Source organism: Gopherus flavomarginatus, chromosome 3 (genome assembly GCF_025201925.1).
Source record: "Gopherus flavomarginatus isolate rGopFla2 chromosome 3, rGopFla2.mat.asm, whole genome shotgun sequence".
NCBI classification, from domain to species: Eukaryota; Metazoa; Chordata; order Testudines; family Testudinidae; genus Gopherus; species Gopherus flavomarginatus.
The window spans coordinates 27,217,339-27,230,409 of record NC_066619.1 but is presented as its reverse complement, the minus strand read 5'-3'; the positions used below and the strand labels follow the sequence as shown (position 1 = coordinate 27,230,409).

The 13,071-nt window shown below is 42.5% G+C and overlaps 1 protein-coding gene across 5 annotated transcripts in view; it reads left to right on the top strand.

The window, feature by feature from the left end:
• The window catches only part of CPLANE1 (ciliogenesis and planar polarity effector complex subunit 1), a 181,764-nt gene that overhangs the window by 83,476 nt on the left and 85,217 nt on the right, over positions 1 to 13,071 (top strand). For all 5 annotated transcript variants that reach the window (XM_050943762.1, XM_050943758.1, XM_050943759.1 and 2 more), the window contains 3 exons: positions 319 to 480; positions 631 to 739; positions 11,523 to 11,829. In XM_050943762.1, the coding sequence (XP_050799719.1) occupies positions 319 to 480; positions 631 to 739; positions 11,523 to 11,829 (578 nt within the window). The remainder of the gene's footprint in view (positions 1 to 318; positions 481 to 630; positions 740 to 11,522; positions 11,830 to 13,071) is intronic.

Here is a 13,071-nt window from a genome sequence, read left to right as displayed (position 1 = left end):
AGTGTATTTTTGAAGTGGTTAATACCAATCCAACTCATCCTGCAGGATTTGCTGCAGAGTGACTCAAGGCTCTTTCCAGCAGAGAGCCAAAAAATTATCTCCAAAACTATAATAGTTTTTTGGATTTTGCATGCAAGACAGTCAATGGTTTTCAGCTTGCTAGCACAAACTACTATTTCTGGACCATTAAGCTAACTGCTTCTAGTCTTCTCGGTATACATTGGCATGAAGGCATGAAAATTGCCAATAAGTATATAGTCTAGCTGGAATTTTTCAGATATATGTCAATTAATATTTGTCTGACCATTTCTGTTTTAGGGTTGCAAGAAGGCCGAGTATGATGCCTGTATAGTTGAGCATTGTCTCAGTGCAGTGGAATGGGCTTGTCGAATGCTCCCTTTTGCTAGGTTTATGAATGTTGAAGAACTTGTTCAAGATATAATTCTGAGTCTTGTTGGAGAATTACCACCAATCAGAAAGGTAAAAGAAGCTAAAAACATAAAAGAGATTGAGAATGACAGGGTTTTGGCTTCCTTTCAAATGTTATATTTAGAGCTCTGAGTAATATGAGTTTTGGTATAACTTATTTTTCCATCAAAATTAACCCTGAAACTGATATATTTTGTACAGGTGGCAGAAATTTTGGTGAAAGCATTTCCTAATTCTGAAGGTGTAAGAGTTCCACTAAGGGATAAATATCATGCTCTTCAGCAGCGACTTAGACACTGTATTGTCAGAGGTAATGTACATTCTTCCTCAGGGAGTAAAAAATGGGCTCAATGACTTCATTGCTTTTAAGTTTTTCTTATGAACAGTAATACTGGTAACATTTCTATCCTTTAGATGAGACATTGAATTATTGCCTTTTGTCTAGGTGGTAGCTACCGATATGGTGCTTTTGAAATGAGAACTGTAGTGTTCTTGCCAACAAATCAAGTTCAAGGGTGGGATTTTCAAAAGAGCTCAGTGTTGGTTTAACTTTTCTCCTGCTGAAGTCAATGGTAAAACTCCTATCAACTTCAGTGGGAGCAGTGTTAGCCAAACACTGAACTCTCTTTTGAAAATTCTACCAAGGTTGTTTGAGCTATCATTGAGTTAATGGTTGCTCATTTTGTGTACGTGATCATTGGGCTATCAGTATTCGTCTCCTTATTTTATATTTATAAACATTTTTTCAGATATCATGAATTGAAAGGTGCTGCATAAGAACAGTAGAAGGAAAGTACTATTCCATTATTCTGGGATGTTAAAAAAAAAAAAAAAAAAAAAAAGCCCACAAAACTTTTTTGGTATGATGGCAGAATAGTTAAATCAGTTTTTACGGTACTGCATATAAAAACTACCACTTTCAAATTTCTTTGTTGGTTGTTTTTAAGAATCGTCCTTACAAATAACAGCAAAAGATATTACTCCAGATGAAGGACCACATGCTTACTTTATTTCATATTTAGAACTCAAGTTCAATATCCATCCTTTAAAAGTATCTAATTTAAACTTAATGTTTTTCTTTGAGTGATGGTCCCTATGTGTATTCCACACGTGGGTACACGTGAAGCATGCACCTTAGTTCAGAAAGTTTTAGTAAGCAGTGTTCATTGCTCCGCACATATTCAGTTGTGTTCCTTGTGCTCTGAAATGAGAGTATAAGTATAAGCAGTGCGGACTGATGCCTCTCCAGTGCCTTCTTGGTGCCTCATGGCCTAAGTTGGAATCTTCTGTCCACAACTATCATTGCTTCAATCTTTAAATATATAAATTTTAAATAATTATTAGTATTTTAGTATTTCACTCTTAGATTTATAGCCGCTGGAACTTAGTATAGTGTAGCTTAGTTAGTTCTCTTCCTGTCTTGGGGAAGTTCTCACCTGAGGACAGGGACTGTGCTCAGAGTCTTGGGTATTAAGAATTGTGCTTCATGCCCCTGCTCCTTTTGATTGAGCAGTGCACACCAACGTTGCCTTTACTGTCTTGGCGAAACTTATGTCTCTGCTAAGTGTAGCATCAGCCATTCAGTCTCTCCCTGAACATGTAAGGGTCGAGAACTCAGACTTAGAAAACACCTAATGAAGAAAGTCATAAGACTCCAGTCAGATCCAGGTTGGGGAGACTCCCCTGGGCATTGGTCTCAATCAGAGGGCAGCACAACTCTATGCTCAAACTCAGGAACTAAAGCTACAATTTCCAAGATTTTTTCTGAGAATAAGGGGCACTCTGACAATCACAGACACGGATCCTCCCCTAAATTTGTCCTGAAGATAGAATATCCATCTCAGTCTCCTTCCAAGTCAGGTATGTCCTAGCACATGAGCTCTAAGAACATAGGTCCCTGCAGGAGAGTATGGCATGCAGGAGTAAGGATCCGTTTGTTCCCATCTTGGTTCTGACATATAAACAAAAAAACAGGCATCCACTGCTATTAGTGTCAACATCCAGAATAGACACACTGCTATTACCAGTCTTAGACCCGCAACAGAGATTTCCCTACGGGATGGGGAGCAGCCAGATACCAGACACACTGTAGGTATATAATACTCTAAATGCTCTTTATTGATTACAAAACAAACCTAACTCACTCCACATTTACACTCCAAACATATTATACCAGAGTCCAAAGGTCAGAATGGTCCCAATGGCCAGTCAAGATTCCTTCCAGTCATAAGATGCGTGGAGCTGGCGAAAACCACATCTGTATTTTAACAGGTCTCTGGATAAATTAACAACTCCGATTTGCAGAAATCATAGGCAACCATTTATAGTCCATTCTGTCATGTCATCAGTTCTTTGCCTTTGTTTACTAGGCCTTCTACCCACACAATTCCAGAGAGACAATCCTGGGTGGGCTGCCATGATCCAAGCATGCCATTTTCTCCAGTTCTTATACAATTTTATTTCAGTCCAGCTGGAGGTGTTTCCTTTTTTGCTGATTCTCTGTATTTTTCTCTGAACATAGCAAGATGGTTTTTGCACAAATAGTTCTAATAGTTCTTGACCTTAAGTTCTTGCTTTGGTTGCCAACTTGCATGCACGTAGTCATGTCAAGCACACGTCATTCATACCAGGCCTCAGTGACCTATAACATATTACATGGATATATGAATCACAGTGTGTATATGTCTCCCAACATTCCTCCCTCTTGATTCATGATTAATGCCTTTAATTATTGTATCACTTCATAATTTTGCAAGCAATTAAATTTTATATATCACTTGCTCCAAAACTCCTTTTCGCTCTTATTTGACAGTATAAACATAGCATGATAAGTTAACAAAATCTAATGCAAATATTATGATAATAGGATGTAGCATTAAATTTAGAAGAGCTGTGACACTGGGAGACCATCCTTTAAAAACATCATACCAATGAGAAATTGCGAATTCTTCTCCTCCTTTCCCCAATTTAAATATTTGACAATTGTTTATCAAAATGTTTATTTTCGCCAGCTGAGCAGACTTAGATCTTTTGCATATTGCCTGATTTTTTTCACTTTCATCAGTCAGTTTTTCCCATTGTTCCCAAATCAAAGGACAATCAATATCTTTTGGTTCCCAAACAATTTCCTTTTTTTTAAAATAAAGGACCTTGGTAAATAATCCCATTAATGACCTGTGTTACATTACATTTACATGACTCAGTTGGGCCTTTTTCTGTCATACTTCCCTAAAATACATGTTTTTCAGTGGTTACCACAGAAATACACACGATGCCTAAATTAAACACTCTTGTGCCATTAGAGGCTAAATATTGCATGGTTTATTGTCCGCTTGAATGGTTCAAATGAATGGTTCAAATCCCTCTAGGGACCTAGTTAGTTGTGAGCACACCCATTTACTTTGTCCCCACTCTTCACAATGTTTCATTAATTTTACTACTTTATAATCCCCTTCTTCTTGAATCAAGTGTGTCCCACTTATTTCTATTTGCCATAACTCTTCTTCAATAATTTTTGGCAACACCCAAGCCATTGCTGCTTTTCTTTGCTTCCCTGTGTTGTGTAACAGCATTCTGCCTTTTCACTCTCCCCTCAGAGTAGCTTGATCCCAATTAAATTCCATATATTTCTTCCATCCTGCAATTCGTTGATTCCAGATATGAAGATCTTTGTACCACTCAGAAGGCCATTGCCCATTACTTAACAGATTAACCATTCTCTCTATGTATTGTATCCCAGAAGTTTGCATCTGTACACATCATATTGCTAGTACAGTTTTATTGTCAATTTCAGACTCACAAAATAGATTTACATGTAGAGACATTTTCAAGGCTTGGGCTTGTTTCAATTGGAGTTCCACATTTCCTATTCCTTATTCTGATAGTGCGCCAAATTTTTTCATGTGTCTGTATAGCCCAAAATCTTACCCAAAGCTGACATTTTCCTTTGTAACCTCTCAATATCAGTTTAAAACTCCAGCTCCAGCACCAATACTATGTACGATATATTCCCCTATACCTCTCTTATTTCGTATAGTCCCGTCTCCCCATTGTTGTTGCCATGCTTGTAATAGAGGCAAGGCATATGGCATACACTCCGGATGTTGTGCACTTATGTTTACTTGCGCTCCTTCCAAGAGATTTTCAATAACAATGCCCGTCGGATTGCACATGTGTACCTCCCTGTCGCTGTGCTGTGCATGGGTGGTATAAATAGCCCTGTGCAGTCCAACCGCCCTCAGTTCCTTCTGTGCCGCAGAGCCCAAGTGTTATGCTCCGAAGCAGAGGGGAGGAGTGGGGTAGTGAAATACCCATGGGGACAAACGTCTCAGAGAACCTCAGTTACTGCACAAGGTTAGTAACCCTCTCTTCTTTGAATGACATCCCTATGAGTGCTTCATTGTAGGTGATTATAAAGGAGTACCCCTAGCTGGAGAGTTGGGGCTTCAGAGCGGCTGTTATTGCCTAGGATAGGACCAAGAATGGTGTCTATTGAAGAATCCTGCAAGATGGCATAATGTTGGGTGAATGTATCAGAGGACGCCCATGTGGCAGCCCTGCATACATCTGTGTTATGGGAATATTACTGAGGAATGCAAGGGAGGTTGAGAGCGATCGTTTGGAGTGTGTCCTGATAGAGGCAGGTAGTTGCTTATTGTGAGGTTCGTAAGACATGTGTCACCTGCTGCTGTGAAGCCTCTCTTTAGTGTGGGGAGAATCTACCCCCACAGACGGTGTGGTGGTGTCAGAAAGCACTCTCATGAGCATGAGACTAAGTCTTTCTCAAAGTCCACGTCAAAGATGTTGGACTCAGCTGTAAGCAAGCGTTCCAGCTTGGCTCATGAGGATTTGGTATGTTCTAAGTCTCAGAGGCATGAGAAGAAAGCCCATAAGCATTGGGCTCTGTTGGTGCCAGACCATGTTCCATTGGTACCATCATCCCCAGCTCCTCCCAAACCCTGGGAGCCATCAGCACCAAGAAAGTCTGATCATCACTGACTTCAGATACTACCCTCCTTACCAACTCCAGTGACCCAGACAGGCTGAACTCCTCTCACACTGGGGAAATATGAATCTATTGGCACCCTACAGGGTATTTTTGCTCTTCTGGCTGTGGAATCCCCATCTCGATCAGGCCCCTCTGTTTCCAGGGAGATAATGTCACCTCTGAGAGAATTGACTGCTGGAAGGAGCTTATCACCTCTCTCATATATAGAATAAACATCCAGTCCAATTGCACTGCCCTACGTATCTTTCACTGCCCAAAAGTCCCACACAGGTTTAAGACCAGCCTCCACCTCATCTAACTTGAAGCCGCTGGTACCTCATGACATGAAGGCCTTTGCAACCAACTGTTAGCCTCTGCTACTGAACATATTGGGAGGCTTGGGACCTCTGCAGAGTTGATCCAATCTGCCAGGAAGTCACCCCTTACCTCCCTTCTACGGGGACACTCAGCTCTGCTCCCATATCTGACAGAGAAAAAGGAATATTATGCTCCAGATCCGGCAGCTCCATCAGAACCAGCAAGACTGCTTTGACATAACTGGACAAAGGAGTGACTTCTAAATCCCCTTTTCCTGCCAGTGACTTCAGGCAGTTCTAGAACCTTCTCCACAGAGTTGCTGCAGAGCTTCAGATCCCCTTGAGAAGATCCAGGACTCCCAGCACAAACTCCTAGACATCCTGCATGCTTTTGGATCCAACAGAATAGCTCTCCCCATTAATGAAGCCATACTGGAACCAACTAGAACAGTTTGGCACACCCCTGTACCTACCCCCAAAAGAGCGGAGAAGCGTTATGTGCCAGCCGAGGATGTGGAATTTTTGTTTTTTTCATCCCAATCTCAATTCACTGGTAGTCCATGCTGCTTCCGAAAGTGCTAGACAGCAACATCCCTGGTCTACTCCTGCTGACAGAGGGCAAACACCTAGATCTTCTGGGAAGAAAGGTCTTATCATCCAGCCTCCAGCACAGGATAGGCAATTACCAAATACTACCAGCTAAATAAGATTCCCTTATCTATGCGAAGTTTATGTCATTTATTGACAGCCTTCTGCAACGTGACAGAGGTTTTTTTCAAGTTCTGATTGGTAAGGGCAAACTGATAGTGAGGATTGCCCTCCAATCTGCAGTCGATGCCACTGATACCTTCTCTATAGCTATGGTTACTGACATCATCATGCACAAGGAGTCATGGCTTCATGCATCAAGATTCCGTAGGGAGATCCAGAATACCATCGAGGACCTTCCCTTTGATGAATTGCACATTTTCAATCAGAAGACCGACAAGTCCCTCCATATCCTGAAGGATACCACCCTGCACTTGCTCAGGATATACATGCCTGCCCCTAAGAGGAAGTTTCATTGCCCATCGGCCAAATCTAAATAAACTACTCAGTAGCTCTTCCATCAGAGGCCCTATGAACCAACATGTAAGAGACAGAGGGTTCAAAAGTCCCATTTCCTTAGCTATCTGCAATAGGCTTGGCATCTCAATCCCCAAGAACATATTTTTTATGGGAGCTTGAGAGTCATGAAGCACTAAGCCCAACACGTCCCGACTCCCACACACTATTTGGGCGTCGTCTAGCACTCTTTTTCAACACCTGGAGTGCGATAACAATGGTCACATGGTTTCTGAATGTCCTCTACTCTGGCTAGATAATAGTGTGCATCCCTACCTCCTCCAAAACCCTCATTCTCACCACTCTCATCAGAGTAGTCTCACATGAGGTGAACTCCTTACTGCAGCAAGAAGGATAGCATGGCCTTCCTTACTACCAAGAAAAGAGGGTTTTACTCAACCTGCTTTCTTATGCCCAAAAAGAAAAGTGATTGGAGACCAATCCTCAATCTCTGCCATTTCAACCGCTTCATTCACAAACTCAGATTTTGAATGGTCACGTTGGCAGTGATAATTCCATCTTTAGAAAAGGGCATGTGGTTCACAGCTCTCAATAAGGAGGACACTTGCTTTCATGTAGACATTCATCCCAGCCACAGATGCTTTCTCAGATTCATGATAGTCTCTGGCCATTTTCAGTACAGAGTACTCCCCTTCAGAAAAGCGACTGCCTCCAGAGTCTTTACCAAGATATTCTTGGTAGTAGCAGTTGTGGTCTTTCTGTCTTCTCCTATCTCGAGGGTGCCAGATCCCACCGGGAAGCTTCGGTGTCACCTTCCAGTATGCTACTTCTCTTCTCTTCACTGGCAGTCAGCATAAACAGAAAAATCTGTTCTCACACCCACGTAATCTTTCATTGGGGCTATCATAACCTTAGTCCCAGATTTGGACCTTAGCGTCCAAAATATGGGGGTTAGCATGAAAACCTCCAAGCTTAGTTACCAGCTTGGACCTGGTACCTGCTGCCACCACCCAAAAAATTAGAGTGTTTTGGGGCACTCTGGTCCCCCTGAAAAACCTTCCCTGGGGACCCCAAGACCCAAATCCCTTGAGTCTCACAACAAAGGGAAATAATCCTTTTTCCCTTCCCCCCTCCAGGTGCTCCTGGAGAGATACACAGACACAAGCTCTGTGAAACTACACAGAGTGACTCCCCCTCTCTGTTTCCAGTCCTGGAAACAAAAAGTACTTTCCTATTCCCCCAGAGGGAATGCAAAATCAGGCTAGCAAATTCAACACACGCAGATCTCCCCCCCTGATTTCTTCCTCCCACCAATTCCCTGGTGAGTACAGACTCAATTTCCCTGAAGTAAAGAAAAACTCCAACAGGTCTTAAAAGAAAGCTTTATATAAAAAGAAAGAAAAATACATACAAATGGGCTCTCTGTATTAAGATGATACAATACAGGGTCAATTGCTTAAAAGAATATTGAATAAACAGCCTTATTTAAAAAGAATACAAATCAAAGCACTCCAGCACTTATATTCATGCAAATACCAAAGAAAAGAAACCATATAACTTACTATCTGATCTCTTTGTCCTTACACTTAGAAACAGAAGACTAGAAAGTAGAAACTGCTTCTCCAAAGCTCAGAGAAAGCAGGCAGACAGACAAAAGACTCAGACACTAAATTCCCTCCACCCAAAGTTGAAAAAATCCGGTTTCCTGATTGGTCCTCTGGTCAGGTGCTTCAGGTGAAAGAGACATTAACCCTTAGCTATCTGTTTATGACAGGGGCCGCTTAAATTCTATCACTGCAAGAGCTTTCCTGCCCAAGGACAGGTTCCAGACTATATGAAAAAAATCATAGCTCATGTCACAAGCAACCCTTGAGTGCTAGTCAAGACATATCTGTCTCTCCTAGGCAGGGGTGAAAGTAACATAAGGGACTTACCAGTATGCAGGGCCGGGGTCCTGAGCAAGTGGGGGGGACTGAACTGGAAAGGGCGGGGTCTCGGGCAGAGTGGCAGCCAGGAGCCCTGGGCCCTTTAAATCACTGCCACAGCCCCATGGTAGTGGTAGCTGCGGCAGCCCCCGGGAGCCCCGTGGTTCTGGCCCTTTAAGTTGCCACTGGAGCTCCGGGGCTCCTGACCACCGCTGCTACCCAGGGCTCTGGCAGCAAGGCTCTGGTGGCGATTTAAAGGGCCAGGATTCCTGCCACTGCTGGAGCCCGGGGCCTTTTTAAATTGCCGGCCTGGGGAAGCTGCTCCCTGCCAGTATGGTTGGCTGTGTACTGACTTTTGTCGGTACACTGTATTGGCTTACATTACCTCTGCTCCTAGGTCATATGGTCTTGTTCATCTATGTCACCCCATTTTCAAGTCTCCATTTTTGTTGCCTTCAAGCTTGGCTGCAATTGGTATATTCTGCAAGCTGTCCTTCCATGAACCTCATGGTGACAGTTCTGGCCAAATTACTGACTTCCCTACTGTACCAAACAAATCCTTGTCAGGTATACCCCTTTCTCACTCCCTCTCTGGACAGTACCATCATTATGGAGGCATCCCTATTAGGTTGGGGAGCCCACGTGAACCGCATCCACACCTTTTATATATTGCAGACTACTACTGCAAAAACAGCTGTGGGGATGGCAGTATTAGAGAGAACCATACCATCCATCCCCTCACGTCACTTCCTGATTGACTGCTGCTTACTAATCTTCCATGTGTGGAATACACATAGGGAGGGATCCTCACTCGAAGACTAAATGAAGATTACTTATCTATAACTGAGGTTATTTGAGATGTGTGGTCATTATCTTTATTCCACTACCTGTAGGCGGCTGGTATAATAGGCCGGGGAAGTTAAGTCTCCCCTGGCGCAACCGCCACCGCCCCACCGCAGGACGCCTGGGTCATGGTGGCCGCGGCTGTGCTTCGCATCTTCCCGTCCCTACTCTGCCCCTTCCCTGAGGTGCCCACCATTGCCTGGTGAGTCTCTCCTTTCCTCCACTCTACCTCCCCTCCCCTGCCTGGGCCTCGCATGTGGCAGAGTGTGGGGGTAGAGGACAGGAGGGCCATGGGGAGTGGTGGGGGTCTCGCGAAGCAGAGGGTGGAGGAGAGAAGGAACACGAAGAGTGACAGCGTGGGGCACGGAGCGGGAGTATAGTGTGGGCGGGGCTGCAGGCTGAAGAGGCAGGACAGGGAGCTAGTCTCCCCCCAAGGGAATCTTCACCTGCTGCCAATGCCACTACCCATCCTCTATTCCCATTGCTGTGGATCATGACTGCATTCATAGTAGAAGGAACTGAAGAGGCGTTGGTCCACATTTCCCCTTACACCGTCATTTCAGAGCATGAGGAGAAAAACTGCAGATGCGCAGACCAATGGATACTGCTTACTAAATATTTCCTAACTCACATGCATGGTGCTCATGCATACCCACTATGGCTGAAAGATTGATTAAATATGATTATTTGAGTCCTGGTCTCTATCGTTGAGACAACTCAACGTTTTGTTTTTGGTGTGGATCCAGTGTACTAGGAACTGGACTTAGACCATCTGCTAATTTTGTATAAGTTAATAGGTGATGTTATCTTTTGGTGTCTATTCTAGTACCAGTCCCCTGAGCCTTCCAGAGCCATATTCCATCCCTAAAATTTGATTATTCAGTGATTTTAGGGCAGTATACTAAGTAAATGTAATTACAAAGCCATAAAAGGTTTCTTTGATGGCACTTAACCATTGCTTTACATTTTTAAATGTACAACCATTAACTAATGTCCCTAAGAGATGGTAATTGAAAGTTGTTGTTGTTGTTGTTGTTTGTTGTTTATTTTATTTCTATTTTATAGAAATTCAGAAATCTTAAGTGACTTCTCATTTAAAGCCGCACAGTGAGTCAGCATCAGAATTGGGACTATAATTGGTTCCTTGTGGCATGCTTAACCTCTAATTCACTGCATCGTTGATAGCTAACATTCATTAGATTTTACAAAAATTGTAAATTCATTAGCTTATCAAGAATGAATGGGAGTTTAAATCCAATTACTCATTTTTGGTATGCATTGAATATTTTGTATGCATTTATCATTTTGAATATTAGCTGTTTTGCATAAACAAGTACCTGTTTGTGTCTGCCAGTCATATTTTGCATGTACAATTTTGGGTTCTGTGTTGAAAACTCGTTCTTGAGAGTATATTTTGAACAGTAATTTACAGTATTTGTCTCAAGTATATGAAACACAACCAGGAAAACTGTCTGATGGACTACTTCTATAGAGGAAATAGTTAAACTGATTTGTCCACAGACTGCTGTCATAGCATAAGCAAATTTGAGAATGGGGAAGAATTGAGATTTTTCTTCTAATCTATTTAGGTTCTAGTAATCTTAATTGTGACTTGCACCAGTAGTAGATAGAAGTTTTTCTAGCATACGTGCAATTTTGAAAGTGATGGTGTTTCTTCAGTTAGAAAATAAATAGTAGCTACATGAATCAAAACAGTCTAAATTTCTTTATAGCATTATAAACTTACAGGCTGAAATTAATTAAAACTTATTCTAAAGACTTACTGCATAAATGGAGTCCCAAATACTAAATATCTTCATCTTTATTCTTCTGGATATAAATTTGATTATACTGTATATGATTAATTTATGTCCTGCTAATCTTAGAGAATGTGAAATATATGGACTCTTCACTCAAAAATCCCATCTTTTTCTCTCTGTTTTTTTCTTTGGTTAGGATCCAAAAGTGAAGAAATGATGTCTGTTGTTATCCAAGCCACCCACAAAGTGAGGCTGAAAGCGCTGAAACGTGTAATAAGGAACATAGGTCCCATTGAAATGAGTATCTGGGAGCCATCGGAAGAGGAAACACCGGATGATGAGGCACATTGCTATGATAGATTCTCATTAGGGACCAGTCTAAGCAGAAGTACACTCTCAGATTGTGGAAATCCTCAAGTATATAGTGATGCTGAAACAGCGGATACACTCTCTGAAGCTTTGCTTACAGAAGAAACAAGAAATCAAGCACCTTCACCTCAGAGGTATTAAGAAAGTAACAAATTGGGAGCAAAACATAATGCTACTGTCAGATTGTTTTTCAGTACAGTTTCACCACGTCTCTTTTTGTTAATGCATTTGTTACAGTTAACAAATATAGACCGAAGAAAAGGGCAAACTTGCAGAGACAGGCAGTCGGTGTGCTGGCAGGGAGTGATGGTGGGCCTGTGCAAGGCACTCTGGAAAGGGGAGACAACTTTTTAAAAAGTGAAGAGGATTTGTCTGACTACTACTTTTGAACCTGAATCTTTCTTAACTCTTACACGTACGCAGTTGTTTTGTGTGATAATTAGATTAGGCTCTTAATCCATAATCCATTTTATGCATGCACGCATACCACTCCAGTCAGCAGCCAGTTTTATTGGTAGCAGGGAATCACAGATGAATATTGGTTTATAAGCTCCTCTCTTGCTCATCCACCAGACCTCCTGACAGCTGCTCAAGGGCACTAGGTCCCAGTACCTCTCATTGTCTTTCCAGCCCCATATTTTAGAACTCAACTGTTAGCAGATTCCAGGTAGCCTAAATATTGCCCTATCCCCTGAGATTCCTCCATGCAGCAGCTTGTGTCGTCCCAATGTCAGTGAAAATCAACAATATTGGACTTCTTTTCAAGTATATGTCCGTATGGATGCTCCACTGTAGCATGTGCACATCCCCGTGCGTGCTCAAGCAGAGACCAAAAAGCAGTGTTCGTGGGCCCACACCTGTGCAGAGCTGTTCCTTGTGCTCCCAAACAAGGGTATATAGGGAGGCATGGACCCACTGCCACTCAGTTCCTGTGGCTCACCTCTGAGCATTTGTGTGTCTGCTGTTCTCAGCTTCCCACTCTTCTTATCTAGCTAATTTTATTAGCACTTTTCTTTATGTAGTTGTTTGGTTATTTTTATTTTATTTTCTGGGACATTTGTGCTTCAGAGAGAGTCCCTGCTGTCCCTTTGAATTGTGGTCCTTCAGCACTCTGAATTATGCCAGAGACCCCTGGCTTAAAGCCCCACCAGACCTGCCACAAGTCTTTTCCCCATAGTTCTGAGCCATCAGTACTGCACATGAAGCAGCGTGCAGAGAAGTCCTCCAATAGACAGCACAGAGAAGCATACAGGGCTTCTACTCCGTCTCTGGTACCATTGTCACCCTCTTTGAGTGATGGTCCCTATTGTATTCCGCCTGAGACAGAGCTTTTCAAAGTAGTAGTGTCTGTCGTTCCATGCCGGTATTTAAGGTCT